Source organism: Mixophyes fleayi, chromosome 1 (assembly GCF_038048845.1).
Source record: "Mixophyes fleayi isolate aMixFle1 chromosome 1, aMixFle1.hap1, whole genome shotgun sequence".
Classification (NCBI taxonomy): domain Eukaryota; kingdom Metazoa; phylum Chordata; class Amphibia; order Anura; family Limnodynastidae; genus Mixophyes; species Mixophyes fleayi.
Genome location: NC_134402.1, coordinates 180,299,845 through 180,317,871, shown reverse-complemented (window position 1 = coordinate 180,317,871; position 18,027 = coordinate 180,299,845). Strand labels below are relative to the sequence as shown.

At 41.7% G+C, this 18,027-nt stretch overlaps 1 protein-coding gene across 5 annotated transcripts in view; it reads right to left on the bottom strand.

Annotated features, from left to right (window-relative positions):
• The window catches only part of PSD3 (pleckstrin and Sec7 domain containing 3), a 444,956-nt gene that overhangs the window by 157,941 nt on the left and 268,988 nt on the right, over positions 1–18,027 (bottom strand). For 4 of the 5 annotated variants that reach the window (XM_075204582.1, XM_075204583.1, XM_075204584.1 and 1 more), the window contains 2 exons: positions 6,253–6,447; positions 4,385–4,465 (listed from right to left, as the gene is read on the bottom strand). In XM_075204582.1, coding sequence (XP_075060683.1) covers positions 4,385–4,465; positions 6,253–6,447 — 276 coding nt within the window. Of the gene's footprint in view, positions 1–4,384; positions 4,466–6,252; positions 6,448–7,341; positions 7,596–18,027 lie in introns of those variants that run through there. The other variant, XM_075204585.1, reaches the window with a different exon arrangement.

The following is an 18,027-nucleotide window of genomic DNA, read 5'->3' as shown; positions in this document are numbered from 1 at the left end:
AGATACTATGTATTCTGCTTTTTTTTTTTTTTACTTCTGTGCATCCCCACAAAGCAATAGTTATGTTTATAACCATATGTAGACTGAGCCGCATCATGCGCTTACAGCCACTTGCGGCCTCTTACGATTGAAGAGGTGTAACATGGGAAGGAGAGGGAGTGTAAGGGCGTGTTGTAGCAAATGTGACTTATGTAGACTGAGAGTAAGACGCATATGAAACTATCAGGAGACGAGAAACTTGCAGTAGCTCAATCATTGGTGTAAGTTATGAAATGACAGTGAAGACCATCAATTGTAATTTCCGTCTGCCTTTTAGATGGAAATTGCGTCCAACTTTACATGAGCCTGTGAATCTATCTGTATAAAGTAACAAATATGACTGCAGTAATCTAGGTGATGACAACCATAGTATGATAAAAGTATTATAAGCCACAGGATGAAATGTATAAACCTGCACAGAACACAGATTATTTATAAGGAAAGTGGGTCACCCCACTCACAGAAAAGAACACTATACATTAATCAGGGGAGCGGGTTTCTGGCTAATGATATTGATATGATAGCTGGCTGATCTGTATGTGATTATGGATTGACATGCTCATTTTCAGCATAACATATTGCAAAATAAAACCGAGGAAGTTTAATTTCTCTCCAAAATGAAACAACAATGTAGAAACCTTTCCTAGATCATAGAGGAAGTTCAGATTTAAGATGTACATTATAAGGTTATGTACCGCCAGTTACAGATCAATGAAGATGAAACACAAGAAGCTGTCATGTAGGGCGTAGTCAGTTGTAAAGTTGATTAGATAAATTATCTACTTACAACATATTTAGGAAAAGAATCGTTCCACAATACTTCAAAGTTGACAGAAAAAAAAGTGCCTCATAAAAATATTGCCTGATTATAAATCATTACAATTTACAATCAGTTTGAAATTCTGCATATGGCACTGTAATAGAAAATGTGACTCATGCAAAGGGAAAGGTTATATTTTGTTACTTTCACTCACAGACAGCCTGTTTTATCATTATCTAGCACACTGTGTTAGCACACCTACACTGTGTTGACAGCCACCGGCATGTTGGCTTAACCTATATTCATGAGAATGTAGCTCCATGATGGTCAACAGGCCATTCTGAGCCTTCACCTCCAGCCCCCAGCTCCTACTGCTTTATTGTAAGTTTCTTGTTATAGCTTGATTATAATACCTGCTGAAATGTTATACAGATAGGTGTCTCCTTGTTTCTCTGTTTAAATGTGTTCTTTAACTTGTTACTGCGATTAAGGGTAATGTGAGACCCTTTTGAAGTATAGAGGGACACACACTGTGGCCCCCGAAAGGTTTCAGGATGTCTATAACTGATGTGACTACTTTTGGGCATCCCATAAATTGCTTGGATGCCTGCGAGTATATTTCAGCACATACTTTGAGAAACATTGTCTCAGGGATAAATTTATCAAGCTGCGGCTTTGAAAAAGTAGACAGGCTGCCTATAGCATCCAATCAGACTCTAGCTGCCATTTTGTAGAATGCATACTTGCCAACTCTCCCGGAATGTCCGGGAGACTCCCAAAATTCGGGTAAGTCTCCCGGACTCCCGGGAGAGCAGGCAAATATCCCGCAAACAGCATCTTGCTGTCACAATTATGCGATTTGCGGTGAATCGCGTCATTTTGGCCCCCGCAACAAAATGCCATTTTTGCCGTGGGGGTGGTGCCAAATGGCGTGATTCGCCGTGCCCCACCCCCTAACCACGCCCCCCTTCCTGGGATCTCCCGGAAAGAAGATTATAAAGGTTGGCAAGTATGGTAGAATGCACTAAATAAATGATAACTAGAATCTGAATGGTTGCTATAGGCAACATCTCCACTTTTTCAAACTCGCAGCTTGATAAATTTACCTCCTAGTGTTGATTTGAGCTGTAGATTTTTCCTAATGCGTAGTTGCCAACAATTTAAAATGGTTTCCTGGGTCACTTAGCTATGCTGCATCGCGCAGCATGTCACATGAGAGCCTTGAAGCACTATAAACCCCATTATGTTATGGTTAAATATTCATAAGCCTAGAGATGCATACCAAGAACTGCATCTAACATCCAGAGATATTTGATTGTGCTGTTGTTCAATATTGGAAAATAGGGACATTTCCAAGTACAAAAATGTCCAGTGACATCTTTAAAACCTGGGACTATCCCTGAAAATTAAGGACACTTGGCATCTAAGCATAAATGTAAGCAATTTAAAACCTGACATTTATAAAGTACAGGAGCTACCAGACACACAGCATGCTAGTGTATAGACACCTGTAGGTGTGCAGGCCATTTTCCTGGAAGCTTCATGAAATCATGCAGCAGAGTTGGTATTGTAATTTTAAGATTTTCACAGCCAAATAAGCATTTAATTTCTCTTTTAAGCAAATATATGTAGTTTTTTTATATATATATATTTATTTGGTGTGTTTATAGGATACTACTGAATTTAACGAGAGCTGTTTGAGACTGAAGTTCTTTTTGTATTCATCCATTGCTGTATAATAAAAATCCACAAACAACAGGAAAATAATTGTGTGGATATTGGAAAAATGTTTTCTTGTTAGCTGTTGTAGTTTTTTCACTTTATAATGCGCAGTAAATAAAAAAACAAAAACAAAACACAACAAAGCTTTAGAAAAAAAACATTAGTCCTATTCTAATTATTTTGCATCATACCTCAAAGTGAGATTCTACTATAATTAAAATGAAAACAGGAGTTAAACAGCCCTAAACATGGATCACATGAAAATATTCATGTACTCAATGAATCAATAAATATTGAAATTTACGGAAAAGATAACCCCTAACCTCCCATTTGTCCCAATTTAGGCAGGACAATCTCAAATCTGGGGGGGACTAACCCACCACTGCACAACAGCCAGTCTACAGGAATTACCAAGGTGCAAAACAGTGGTAGAAACAGATCATAAAAGGAGAGGTGAAGGGGGGGGAAGAGAAGTAAGGGGGTTAAACAAAACAGACTAAAAAAATCTTTTATTTTATTGCAATATATTAAAAACATCAATAGAAAGAGAACACTGCCTTTTTTTAGATTAGTGTGTCATAATCAAAAAACAAAGAAACCAAATATATAGAAAAAGAAGGCGCTTGTTCTCCGTCTAATATATATGACCAAACAATTAACATTAAATAAAGATTGATTTATTAAACATATTTCATACAACATTAGGCTTTGCTATAGGTCACCTACAGTTAGTAGGCCATAGGCTAACTCCACAAGGCAGCAGCTGACAGCGGAAAATAAAAGTATGAATAGGACACCATGCAAAGATAATCAACGACAGGTCAGGAGCCAGGATGGGCAGCACAGGTAACAGGTTAGAATAAATGTCAAAGTTCAGGGTAACGAGCAGACAGTGGTGGTCAGAAAAAGGCCAAGTCGGCAACAAATGATTAGAACAGAAGACAAACAGCAGACACAAGCATGGTCAGAAACAAGTTAGGTCAGTTACAAGTAATCAAATAAGCACAGTCTGCAGTACAGATTATCAAAATTATTACACTGCTGCTCATTTGCAGTATTGAGCACATTGACTGGATTGTGTACTACACGTGAGATACATGTTCAGACTACAAAGCACTAAGCAGAAACAAATGCTCAAGCATATGCTTAAGCAGGAATTCCACTAGGAGCAGCATGTTACATTGTTGCACATAATATAATAGTAGTGCCCAAAATACTATAAAACTAGTGCACAGAATCTAATAGTGTACCCAGAAAATCATAGAATTTGGGGTGCCCACAAAAGGTGCACCTCTGAAGCTGCCCTGTTTCCTTCTCTTAGGTGGGTGAAAAACCCCTACACTAGCATCCCACTGTAGCTGCAGCTACTTTTTCTGAACTTACTTCCTGAGCGACTTGAAGAGCAAAGTCTAGAAAGATGAAGCTTGTGACTCTTGCCACAAGGAGAAAGGCAGCATTAGTGGCGGGACCTTGGAAGTGTGGTGCAGTGTTTTGTTCTGGTACGTGCAGGGCATTATTTAGTATGCCCACTGAGTGCTCCATAAATTTCCCATAGCGATGGGGATGGCTCCCCAGCTTACCAAGGCTCTTAGTGCGGGAATGAAACTCATTATCATTAACTTATACTAAAGGCTTGAAATCCACTTCCATAAAGGAAAAGTGCAACTGAATGTGACTGCCGTACAAGGCTACTTACATTGCGTACAAACAAGACAGGGGTCCACCCTCCACATTTACTTTTAGTTAACTAAACTAACTTTTAACCAAAAAAGTCAAAACTATACTTTGGTTTTGCATATAATTCCCAGGGATAAACACGACAACCCCTGCCCTACAAGAACCAGATTGAACTATTTTGCTTACCTGAGTGATTGATCCAGGGTCAACCCAGTGAAATCAAAGAATTTAAGATATTCCTCTGCCACAAGCTTGCTGAAATCATTGCTGAAAGAAAACAACGGGAATCTATTCATATTTGTTCTGCACAATGAAACTGTATAATTAGAATATACTTTCTTAACAGGGCTTATTTGTCAACAGTAATTACTCTAAAATGCTGCCCCTAAAAGCACTCATGATGGCCACATTTCTAATTACTTATACATTCAAAATTAAACAGCAACATATTTTAAACAAAGGTAAATGTGTAATTATAACAGACAAATGAGCCATGCAATTTGTATATATTTGACAGTCCCGTTTAAATTGAACCTCTTAATTTCCATAAAGAGCAATGAAACTCTGTAAAATGTGTAGTAATGTAAACAAGAGCATTGTAGAGCTTACAGTGTTCACAAAACATACAATTAACTGCCTACAGCAACACGAATTTTGATCTTTTGAAAATTAGGATTTTTTTGTTTACAATTAGAATGAACTACTACAAATGCACACAATAATGTTACATGAAAAGTAGCAAACCTTAGAAAGAAACATGTAGGTGCCAACAAGAAGAGATGTAGAGTGGGTGTGGATAGAGACAGACATGAAGAGATATGAAGCTGGTGTGAATGGAGACAGACATGAAGAGATATAAAGTGGGTATGGATGGAGAACATGAAGAAGCTTGAGGGAAGAGAACCCTGCTTTTGAGAGTTTCCAATTTAAAGATAGGCGCAGATAAATGGTGGTCTTACAGAGAGGGTGAGACAGGGAGACTAGGGGTTAGTTAGGAGGAAAGTTGATCGGTTTTAACAAAGAAATGGGTTTTTTAAAGCCTGCTTGAGGCCTTGTAGAGAGCCTGATTGGGAGATGGAGTGAGTTCCAGAGGAAAAGTCTTGGAGGTGGGAGTGCAAGGAGGTAAATGAGTGCCTTTAAAATTTAACTGTGAAACTCGCTGAATATCTGCGAGTTGCAAAAAGCGCTGTTTAATACATTTACCCCCGAAAGTTAGGTTATATAGCAATTAGATAAAACTCTATGCGGCCATAACCTGTACGGAAACATTCAAATGGCATGAATGGGTGTAAAACAGCAAATTAATTAGCTAATTACAGACCAAGAGGAGAAGAAAGCGAAGAAATACTGGAGAAATTGAGAAAACTGACATTGTCAGCAGAATCAGTAGGTATGTAGGAGTCAACAAAATCACAGCGCTTTAGAAACCAGGGAACTGCATGGAGACCAATCACCATAAGTATGTTTCCTGTCATCTGATGACGCACAATTTATTGCCTGTGCGACAAGACTAATCTATTATCCAGCTAAGAAGAGACACATAAGGCCTCATTTTGAGTCATAAGCAAATACAGCTAAAGGGTGCAAATGTATTTTTTTTTCATGCAGCAAAAATACTGCCTGATTTGAAATACAGAATGCAAATATCTTTATTTTTACACTGCTATTTAGAATGACCCTCTCAACTGCAAACCTTTCTGCAAATTTAAATTTTCCCCCATGCAGCACAACATGGGCCAAGTTATGTCATGTCAGGTCATGGTCCAAGTGCAAAATCTCCCTTCTAGCTGAATGAGTTCTAAAATGGCAATACTATGCATCCCTTCTCTTCCCAAAGTGTTGGAGATATCCCAAGACGAGTTTGGAACACATTAGGATTGCCATATACAGTAAGATATTACATCATGTAGCTCCTGAGTGTAATTCATTCTAGTAGTCGAAAGCCCAATCATAACTTTACACTGCCACAAACGAATAATATCATCTTATGCCATACACTACTAGATACAGATTGTGTTTTTCTGTTATCATGATTCCCCTATTATGATACATACTTTTTTCCTAAGTGCTTTGCAACATCTGAGCGTTTAAATCCGTCCAGCTGGTAGAGACGCTTGGCCAAACGTTTAGCAGCTTGTGCATTACTATTGGTCCCATTACTGAGATTTTCAGTGCTTCCTTTTTCAAGGATGTCAGTGCTGCCCATGTCAGGCCAGGCCTCTATAGGTTTTCTGCTTGGTCCAGCATCACTAGAAAAGAAAAACAAAAAACAGGTGTATGTTTGAAATCCAAATTTTAAAAGGTTATTAATTATACTCTGCTGCACTCCACTATCAGATGCATCTTCATGCATAGGCCGCTCCAGTGAAATAAACGTACCCATGGACATAACCCTGGGCAATAAGGGCATTTGTTTTAAATAACAACACTTTAGTACTCAGTATATTATTTTACATAGCTATACATATATCAGTTTGTTAAAGCCCCTTATTACCATAAAGCAATCGTAAATTAGATGCTTTTACAAAACAGAAATGATAAAGCCAACACCTCATTCCTGTTATGTGCGATTTTCCCCAACAAGTATATTTATTAAAATATGTCTGTAAACACTGATGTAATTAACATGGAACATCATCAGTAAGCACATGATTATTTTATAAGTAGTATGCCGTATGGCTTCTAAATGCTCTATTCTTGTTTCTGATACCCTCAGAAACATTTCGGAAAAATGCTGTAAAGAAAGGACTGGTGTTGCCCATACTGACCAACTGGATGTTTGTTTTTTTAAACTGGACTACAAAAATAACAGAGAGAACTGATTAGTGCTATAGGCTTATCTATTTTTTTTTTCCTAGCACTAGTTTTCATAAAATGTCCCAACCTCCCACATGTCATCATAAACTTTGTAGCACTATATAAATAAATGCTGATCATACTCCTTCCACAAAATACAAATAGGCAACAATGATAACAGCATATTTTTAAAGAAATCTATATTCAAAAGAAACTAGCACAGCAAAAATAGAAAATAAGATTTAAACACATTCCACATAGACAAATGTGAAAAACCTGCTCCCAGAGTGACACAGACAGGTGGGTATGAGGGGTACATGAGAATGGGGCCTGCTAAGACTAGGTACCATGGCTGACATGAGCTCTCTCCCTCCACTTCTTTCAGTGATTCAAGCGATTCACATCTTCTGCAGTTCCAAAGCATTCCTACTGCATCCATAAACTGTCTTCGACTCCAACATCCACAGAACGTATTCTCTTGAGGAGGTGAAGACATGTTCTCCTCAAGGATCTCTCCAAGCTGCACTATACGGGTCTTCATCAGAGCAGTCTGATGGAGATGGCACTATGCAAACATTCTAGAACACTGATGAGCGGCAACAGAACTGTTGGCCTTATGACATCATTACTAGCAACACATGTTCAGGTCACAACATAACTTTATTATGAATATAACAAATCAACCAAAATTGCTATTCCCCACATATACAGCATAACAAGATCTACATTAATAATATATGTTTTAGCGTCATAAAAAAAAAAGCTTCTTTCATAGTCTTGAAAGGATAGGCCCCAAAACTCAACTTCACCTAAATATTAAGAGAATTTATATAATCTTTACAGCTAATTAGACATGGCTTTACAAGCCACTGAGACGTTTGCCTCACACTCTGGTCTCAAAATGAACTGATAAAAATCCCTTACATTTCCAACTGGACTAATTTACGTTTATTTGTATAGAGCCATTATATTATGCAGCACTTTCCAGAGATTACTGATTCAATCCCATCAGCCCCTGCCACCGTGGAGCTCACAGTGTAAATACCCTACCACACACACACATAAACACTAGTATGTTTTTGGAATGTGGATGGAAACTGAAGCACCCGGACAAAACACACGCAAACATAGGGAGAACATACAAAATCGACACAGATAATGCCCTGGTTGGAATCAAATCCATGGCCCCAGGGCTGTGAGGCTGCAATGCCAATCACTGTGCTGCCCTGCCATCAATAACAACAACTATTACCCACCACTGGATAGATTACATTGAGGTAAATGTTATACCAGCTATTAATAACATAAGATATCAAACTGACAAATTGTGAACTCTCTCACAGTCAGGTGAATAAGTGTACAGTATGTCAGTGCTCGAAGTAGGGCGGTATGTGCTGGTATGACATACTGGCACTTCTCCACCCCACTTCTTCAGCCTTGCCAGTGGTAAGCGGTAGCGACAAAGTGGGGGAGCGCTATGCCTGAGAGGCACTCCACTCCGCCTGCCTACCCCGCTTGTGCTGCATCCAACTGCTCCTCTGGCTCCTCTCTGCTCTATTCTGACTGTCATGACGTGATGACGTCACGCCCGACAGTCTGTGAGATGAGCATGGAGCAGAGAGGAGTCAAAAGAGCAGCCGGATGCCACACAGAAGAAAAGAACACAGAAGGCAGAGAAGGAGGAGAAGATGACAGAAAAAAGAAGATCATAGAAAGGTAAGTACAGAACAGAGACAGAATGATTAATGAGGGCACAGAGAGAGAGATGGAGGGGGGGCACATAGAGAGATATGGAGGGAGCACAAATGGAGAGATATGGAGGGGGGCACAGAGAGAGATATGGAAGGGGCACATGGAGTGATATGGAGGGGGCACAGAGAGAGATATGGAGGGGGCACAGAAAGATATGGAAGGGGCACAGAAAGATATGGAAGGGGCACAGGGAGTGATATGGAGGGGGCTCAGAGAGATACATGGGGAGGTCACAGAGTGTGATATGGAGAGGGGCACAGTGTGAAGAACGAGGGCGCAGTGTGATGAATGTGGCTGCAGTGTGATGAAAGTGGTTGTAGTGTGACGAAGGTGGTTGCAGTGTGATGAAGGTGGCTGCAGTGTGATGAAGGTGGTTGCAGTGTGATGAAGGTGGTTGCAGTGTGATGAAAGTGGTTGCAGTGTGATGAAAGTGGTTGCAGTGTGATGAAGGTGGTTGCAGTGTGATGAAAGTGGTTGCAGTGTGATGAAGGTGGCTGCAGTGTGATGAAGGTGGCTGCAGTGTGATGAAGGTGGCTGCAGTGTGATGAAGGTGGCTGCAGTGTGATGAAGGTGGTTGCAGTGTGATGAAAGTGGTTGCAGTGTGATGAAAGTGGTTGCAGTGTGATGAAAGTGGTTGCAGTGTGATGAAGGTGGTTGCAGTGTGATGAAGGTGGTTGCAGTGTGCTGAAGGTGGTTGCAGTGTGCTGAAGGTGGTTGCAGTGTGCTGAAGGTGGTTGCAGTGTGCTGAATGTGGTTGCAGTGTGATGAATGTGATTGCAGTGTGATGAAGGTGGTTGCAGTGTGATGAAGGTGGTTGCAGTGTGATGAAGGTGGTTGCAGTGTGATGAATGTGGTTGCAGTGTGATGAAGGTGGTTGCAGTGTGCTGAATGTGGTTGCAGTGTGATGAATGTGGTTGCAGTGTGATGAATGTGGTTGCAGTGTGATGAATGTGGTTGCAGTGTGATGAAGGTGGTTGCAGTGTGCTGAATGTGGTTGCAGTGTGATGAATGTGGTTGCAGTGTGATGAAGGTGGTTGCAGTGTGATTTTGGAGGAGCAAAAGTGTGAATTAACTAGTAAAAGGGAATAAGAGGAGCAGGGATAGATAGACAGGATGAAGGAGTAAGGGAAGAGCGAGACAAGCAGGATGTGAGGCACAGGGGAGAGCAGGTAGGGAGGAAGAGATGGAGACACCTGCAATGAAGATAGGGGCACATAGGAACAGAGAAAGAAACAGATAAGAGAAAGATAAAGGGTAACAGAAGATATAAGGGAGATATTTTCGAAAGTTTTGTTATAATATTATAGAGATACAAGAGAAAAGTAAAGTACAAAAAGGAGACACAGAGGACAGATGGAGGGACAAAGAGGAAAGGTAATTGGACACAGAAGAGGTGGTGGACGCAGGATGTATAGCCTTGCATCATTTAATATGTATTATATTATACTATATAGTGTTAATATGAAACTAAAATGAATTTCACTCTATCAATATCCCTAAACCTGCAGGGGGCCAAGGCTGCCATTTCAAAGTTCCATACCAGCACTTCTAAATTTCCACTCCGACTACTGCTACATGTGTTACAGCAGTATCCTAGTAGAATCCCAACAAAAATATTCAAACTGCTCAACTCATTACTTATCTCCTTTGTTTAGTCCAGGCCTGTCCAACCTGCGGCCCTCCAGATGTTGTGAAACTACAAGCCCCAGCATGCTTTGCTGGTAGACAACCAGTTGATAGCTGGAAGGGCATGCTGGGACTTTCACAAACATCTGGAGGGCCGCAGGTTGGACAGGCCTGGTTTAGTCTGACAACAGATCCAGATTAGTTGTCTCCACATTGTAGAAGCCCAGGAAAGAGGGTGGACTGGCTTTCCATGATTTCTATAGGTACTAGTTAGCTTCCCAGCTTGTTCATATGATCTCCTACTTCACCCAGCATACTCAAATGCAGTATATATTCCCAGATACTGCTTTTTTGTTTAGATCTCCAAATGTGACATGTGGCTATTGTACAATGGGAACCAGGGGACACTACGATCTTTTCCTCAAGACTATAATGTAAGCTTTCCAAAAACCCTGGAACTAAATGTATCTCTTCATCATATAGCACTTTCTATATTTCAATAAACCCCCTACTGATATATAATACTTGCAATGGGTGAATTATATAGAAGATATCTTGGGTGCAGCATGGGAAGCAGCATCAAATGACCTCTCTATGGGATCTCAATCCAAGCCAGCAACCGATTCATTTAAACCCTAATCCTCCGCAAAGCCTACTTGTACCATACACAGATGTTATATGGAAATATTTTTGATACTTCCCGTTCCCCTAAATTTGATGAGATGAGGGATTGTTCATACACCTTTTTAGTACCTGCCATTATATTAAACACTTCTGGTTACATTTTACTGGGGGTTAGTTAGTGACATAACCCTGATTACAATTACATTTGTATTAAATGACAGCCCCTAACCACTGTAACCACTAGTACCCGGTATATTACTTTACATAACTAATTTATAAATATCAATCAGTTTGATAAAACCCCTGATTACTATAATGCTAAATTGCAAGAGTTGGCAAGATCATACTTGCCAACTCTTGCAATTTACTTTCCAGGAGGACCAGGGGGCAGGTGGGCGTGTGAGGATGGGGTTTGGAGAATTGTGTCATTGGTCCCGCCCCCTAAACTGTCAGCAATTTTTGACCTATAACAGCAGGGGGTGGGACCACGATAACGCATGAATCACATCACTAAGCCCCGCCCCCTGAAATTAACTTGCCAAACTGGCCGGTATCCGGGCGGTTGCCCTGCTCTCCCAGAAGGCCAGGAGGACTCCCAGAAATTCAGGAGTCTCCCGGACATTCCAGGAGAGTAGGCAACTATGAATATGGTGCCTTTATAAAGCAGAAGTGATAAAGCCAACACTTCCATTCCTCCATGGCAGTTTAATACTAACAAACTGAGACTGAGCGCTAAGATGACATAAGCATCATAGCATTGTAGATCAAACTAATATAGGCTACTGGAAATTATTACACCACGTGCATACATGATGATTTTCATCGCCTCCGAATATGGTTTATTTTAAGGCTAAAGATAATGGATGTCTCTTACCCCAGTTAGCAAGACTAATTGCAAAGAAGCTATTCCAATTTGCTGATGTGTGAAGGACTGTGAATTACTATTCGTATGCAAAAGCCTGCTGAATAGTAAAACTACACATTACAGTTTGCACACATGCTGCTTACCAATTAAAGCATCTGTAATTCTCACATCACAATTTAATTTGATGTCAGGCACTATATGCATATTTTATATATTTTTTTTAAATGCCCAATATGTGTGATTATCCCCAACTAGTATATTTACTAAATATAAGTCTGTAAACACTGATGTAATTAAAATGGAATATCATCAGTCAGCACATGATTCATTTCTAAGTAGCATGCTGTATAGCTTCTAAACGCTCTATTCTGCTTTCTGATCTGAATCTGATTAGTTGCTATGGACAAGTAACCTTTTTTTCATGCATCTGTTTGCACAAATGTTCAAACCTCCCGCATGTCATCATATACTCCTTCCACAAGTACAAGTTAGGAGCAATGATAAAAGCATAATGTTAAAGAAAACTAGGGCCTTAGTCTACAAGGAGAACAAAGCAAAAACATTAGTAAATTTGCTCCTGGACAAACCATATTACAATGCAAGGGGTGCAAATTAGTTTAACATTTTGCATGGAAGGAAAATACTGACTGCTTTTTCATGTAGCACACAAACACCTGATAGCTTTATTTTACACTGAAATTGAAAGTTGATCTAGGATCTAGGACATTCCCTAGCCAAACTATAAATCTGTCTCCACATTTTAAATTTACCTCCCCTCCAATGAAACATGGTTTTGCCAAGGTGCAAATTTACTCCTGTTTTTTGCTTTACTTTCCTAGGCCCCTAGATTAAAAGGGGAAATAGCAAACATAGAACTAATCTGACACAAACAGTATTTCCAGCCTTTATACACCATTCCACATAGACAAATGTGAAAAACTAACCAGTGCCACGTATACCATAGGTGCAGGGTGTGCTGTACACGTGTCCATGAGTCTCAACTCATTGCATCTCACTGACTTGTAAACTCCTTGTCTCAGAGTGACACAGACAGGCAGACAGGTGAGTATGAGGGGTACATGGGAATGGGGCCTGCTAAGACTAGGTACCATGGCTGCCATGACCTCTGTCCCTCCCCTCCTTACAGTGATTCACACCTTCTGCAGTTCCAAAACATTCCTACTGCATCCATAAACTGTCTCCGACTCCAACACCCACAGAATGTATTCTCTTCAGAAGGTGAAGACATGTTCTCCTCAAGTTATCTTGCAAGATATTGTAAAATGAAAGGCCCAAATACTCAACTTCACTTAAATATTAAGAGAATTTAAATAATCCTTATACCTAATTAGACATGGCTTTACGAGCCAATGAGATGTTTACCTCACGCTGGTCTCAAAATTAACTGATAAAAATCCCTTATACTGCCAACTGGACTAATTTACGTTTATTTGTATAGAGCCATTATATTATGCAGCACTCTCCAGAGATTACTGATTCATTCCCGTCAGTCCCTGCCACAGTGGAGCTCAAAGTCTAAATTCCCTAACACACACACATATACACTAGGATCCATTTGATTAGAAGCCAGTTACCACCTTTTGTGAGTATGAATGGAAACTGGAGCACCTAGACACAGATAGTGCCCTGGTTGGAATCAAATCCATGGCCCCAGGTCTGTGAGGCAGCAATGCTAACTACTGTGCTGCCCTGCCAACAATAACTGCATTGGAAGCAGCATTGAATGTCGCCTATGTGATCTTAATCCAAGACAGCAACTGATTCATTCAAACCCTGATCCTCCACGGAGCCTACATGTGCCCTACGCAGATGTTCAATGGAGGGGATGCCTCTATTTTTGAGTGTGGCCTCCTCCAGCCTGAGGCCTACCTACAGCCGCAAGGCCATTCCAGTGTATGATCTCTCCTATTACTCCGTTACATACACCACGGAGTCATAAGCATCAACCGACTCAAACAAGCTGTCTAAAATACATCTTTGCTACTTAACGGCCCACTCTCCATTAATCAAGCTCCAGTGTCAGACGGGGACGATCAGGAAAGAGGAATCCACTACATGACTGCTTAGCCCGCCATTTTAGTCCGGTCCTCGCAGCTCACTAATCTCTGGGACCTCAGCTGATCACTGGGCTGGTCTGTTCTAAGCACTGTGTGGTTCTCCGCACATGACATCCTCCTAGTGGCTGAACATCTAGCCGAGTCTGCGGGGCTCAGCTAAGCTGTCCTCTCTGAAGGGAGATTCTCCGTGCTCCATCAGAGGGCTCTTCTTAAATCTGTGGTGAGCCCCCTCTCTTGTATATCTGTTATTCAGAATGTTCTTCCATCGTCCAGGCCACTGGGGTACAGGCCCAACAGTGTCAGCCGGTCTTTGCAACCTGTCAGCTTACATCAGACGCAGCTGTGATTCACCTCGCTGTGTTGCCAAATATCCATACTGGCTACTGACAGTTACATAAGCTTCGCTCCCTCCAGCCTTCTCTCCTGTCATACTTCAGTGTTGTAAGTTGAGCACTCTCCACCAGTCCTAGGACAGCTTACAAATAATGGGTCTACTCTAAAGTAATACATCACCTCTATCCTACTAACAGGAATCGCATACTGGCAATTACAGGAAGACAGGATAATTCAATTTATAAACAAATCCCAGTGTGAGCCACATTTATTCCTGGACCTTTTTCTGTTGCAAGCAGGGCCGCCGAGAGGGGGAGGGGAGCGGGTGCTAATTACCCGGGCATATCAGGGGGCCCGGGCCCGGGCCCTCACTATTCACTTTTTTTATTTCCATTTTTTTTTTTAAACTTACCTTTTTCCTTTTTTTTTTTTTTCGCCGGGAGGAGGGGGGGGGGGAAGGGTTGGAGGAGTTCCGGCGGTATGGCAGTTCGGGGCTCCGCCCCTTTGTTGGTGGGGGAAGCAGGGTTTTGAAAAAAAAAGAAAAAGAAAGAAAGATACTCACGTGATCGCGGCACCAGCGTCCCTCCTCCTTCCTCTCTGCTCTGTTTACACTGACTGCCGGGCGTGATGTCATCAAGTCACGCCTAACAGTCAGTGAGGAGCAGCACAGAAAGGACCAGGACAGAAGAAAGAAGCAAGAAGAGAGAAGACAGAAGAGAGGAAAACAGCTAATACAAATGTAAGTAAAAAAAAAAGGGAGAAACAGTGTGAGGAACAACGGGGAGAGAGAGGCACAGTTTCAGGAAAAAAGGGGGAGAGAGAGGCACAGTTTCAGAAAAAAAGGGGGAGAGAGAGAGAGGCACAGTTTCAGGAAAAAGGGGGGGAGAGAGAGGGGCACAGTATGAGGGAAAAGAGGGAAGAGAGAGGCACAGTATGAGTGAAAAGGGGGGAGAGAGAGAGGCACAGCATGAAGAAAAAGGGGGGTAGAGAGACACAGTATGAAGAAAAAGGGGGGTAGAGAGAGGCACAGTATGAGGAAAAAGGGGGAGAGAGAGAGGCACAGTATGAGGAAAAGGGGGAGAGAGAGAGGCACAGTATGAAGAAAAAGGGGGAGAGAGAGAGGCACAGTATGAAGAAAAAGGGGGAGAGAGAGAGGCAAAGTATGAAGAAAAAGGGGGAGAGAGAGAGGCACAGTATGAAGAAAAAGGGGGAGAGAGAGAGGCACAGTATGAAGAAAAAGAGGGGTAGAGAGAGGCACAGTATGAAGAAAAAGGGGGAGAGAGAGGCACAGTATGAAGAAAAAGGAGGAGAGAGAGAGGCACAGTATGAGGAAAAAGGGGGAGAGAGAGAGGCACAGTATGAGGAAAAAGGGGGAGAGAGAGAGGCACAGTATGAGGGGAAAAAGTGGGGGCAGCAGAAAGGCAATGAGTGATGGAGAGGGGGGTCAGGATGGCACAGTAATGGAGAGGGGGGTGCAGGATGGCACAGTGATGGAGAGGGGGGTGCAGGATTGCACAGTGATGGAGAGGGGGGTGCAGGATGGCACAGTGATGGAGAGGGGGGTGCAGGATGGCACAGTGATGGAGAGGGGGGTGCAGGATGGCACAGTGATGGAGAGGGGGGTGCAGGATGGCACAGTGATGGAGAGGGGGGTGCAGGATGGCACAGTGATGGAGAGGGGGGTGCAGGATGGCACAGTGATGAAGGAGAGGGGGGGCAGAATGGCACAGTGTGATGAAGTCAGGCACAGTGTGATGAAGTCGGGGGGGGAGCAGCATGGCACAGGGTGATGATGGGGGGCCAGGTGAAGGGGGAAAAGAAGCATGGAGGGCGCAGTGTGATCATAAGGGGGCACAACATGGTGATGAAGGGGCACAGTAATGTGTATGTGATGGCACAGGGGGCTTGTGGCAATGTAGTGTGAGGTGGGTGGTGGCTAATTAATGGGTGCAATTTTGTTTGTGGGGTAATGGTTGGGCAATTTTATAGTGCGAAATATTAATTTAAGATGAGGTGGTTTGGGCCTACTGAATGTGGGGGAGAATGAGGTCTCTTTATTAAATGTGCCTATGAATTATTTAATGTCAGTGATGGTTGCGGGAAATAGGTATATTTCTGAAATGTAAATACTATTAATTTATTGCTGGGGCTGTTTGTAGGGAGGAAAATAGGTTTGTTTATTAAATGTGAATAGTATTATTTTAATGTTGGGGCTGGAGGAAGGCCTAATTATTAAACGTGGGTGCTATTGATGTACCCATTTTTTATTTCCAAATAGGGCTCCCAACATTCCAGGATCCAGACAAGCCACAACTAAGGAAACCTGCAGCCACAGTTGTTGAAAGTGAGAAGAACAGGTAGGAGAGAGCAGGAGAGTGTGTGAAATGTTGTGATTCTAGTGGGACAATTCCAATTTTTGGTGACCGTTCAGTGGTGTACACAACAATGCAAGTTTTTTTTTCTGTAAGAGGGTTTAGTCGGCACGCCAAGTGATTCATAGCAATGCCCCCAATTGTACGATCATGCCCACATTTTTTTGTGGGTGTGGTTGTACAACTGTGGGTGTGGTCATACATATTTTTTGTGCCGCACAAAAATCTTGGGTCGCACAAATATTTTTTTTGTGCCGCACAAAAATCTTGGGTCGCACAAATATTTTTTTTGTGCCGCACAAACAGTTTTTGAACGTGTAAATGTTAAAAATTAATTCTCAACTATAGGGGGGCCATGAAGTTGTTGTACCGGGGCCCTGAATTCCTCTTGGCAGCCCTGGTTGCAAGCTTTTACTGCTCTTATTATATGTAAATGCCATTTTAATTTTCAGACACCAGAGGGAACTGTCCATTAAGTTTACTGCAATATCACTTTTCATTTAGCTTGTAACACACAATTCCAGGAATCCTGGACATTCAACATCCCATGAGGAAAATGACCCATCTTCTTTGCTCTGTTAAATCTCTTACAACCCAAATCGGGGGATAGTGGCTGGGGACAGGACCAATATTTTGTTTTCACATGCTGATGTATCAGGATCATTTTAAGCAGCACCTGTGTACTCGTGTAAATCTAGATATGAAATGACAAGAAAGTGGCCAACAAAAAGGAAGTTGGGTAAACTAAGGACATTGGGCCTGATTCATTAAGGAAAGTAAGGCAAACAAATGAATAAGTTTCCTCCTGGCCAAAACCATGTTACAATGCAATGGGTGGAAATTAGTTTATTATTTTGCATATAAGGAAAATACTGCCTGTTTTTTCATGTAGGACACAAATAGATTTATTTTTACACTGACATTTGAAGTTGATCTAGGACATGCCCTACCCCAATTATAAATCTGTCCCCACATTTTAAATTTATCTCCCCCTCAAATGCAATATGGGTTTTTTTGCCAAGGAAAAAAATTACTCTTTTTTTTTTTTGCTTTACTTTCCTTAATAAATCAGGCCCATCAACTCTCAATCTGATATCCAACAATTCCTTGTCAATCCATCAACATCCAGTTCTAAAAACAACACTCTCATGGTATCTCAGATACAATCCCAGAAACAAAACTCCTCACAGGAGGCTCCAGACTTAGGTTTGCCCTCCTCTCCTCCAGAATGTGGGGAATACAGAGAAATTCTACGCTATTGAAAATCTCTCCCCATGAAACATGATTTCCAATCAATGGAAAACAGACAGTAAACAGCTATTTAGCACAAGTGGGAGACAGAGTCTCCTCTCAGGAGGAGAACAGGGATATGATGGATGAACT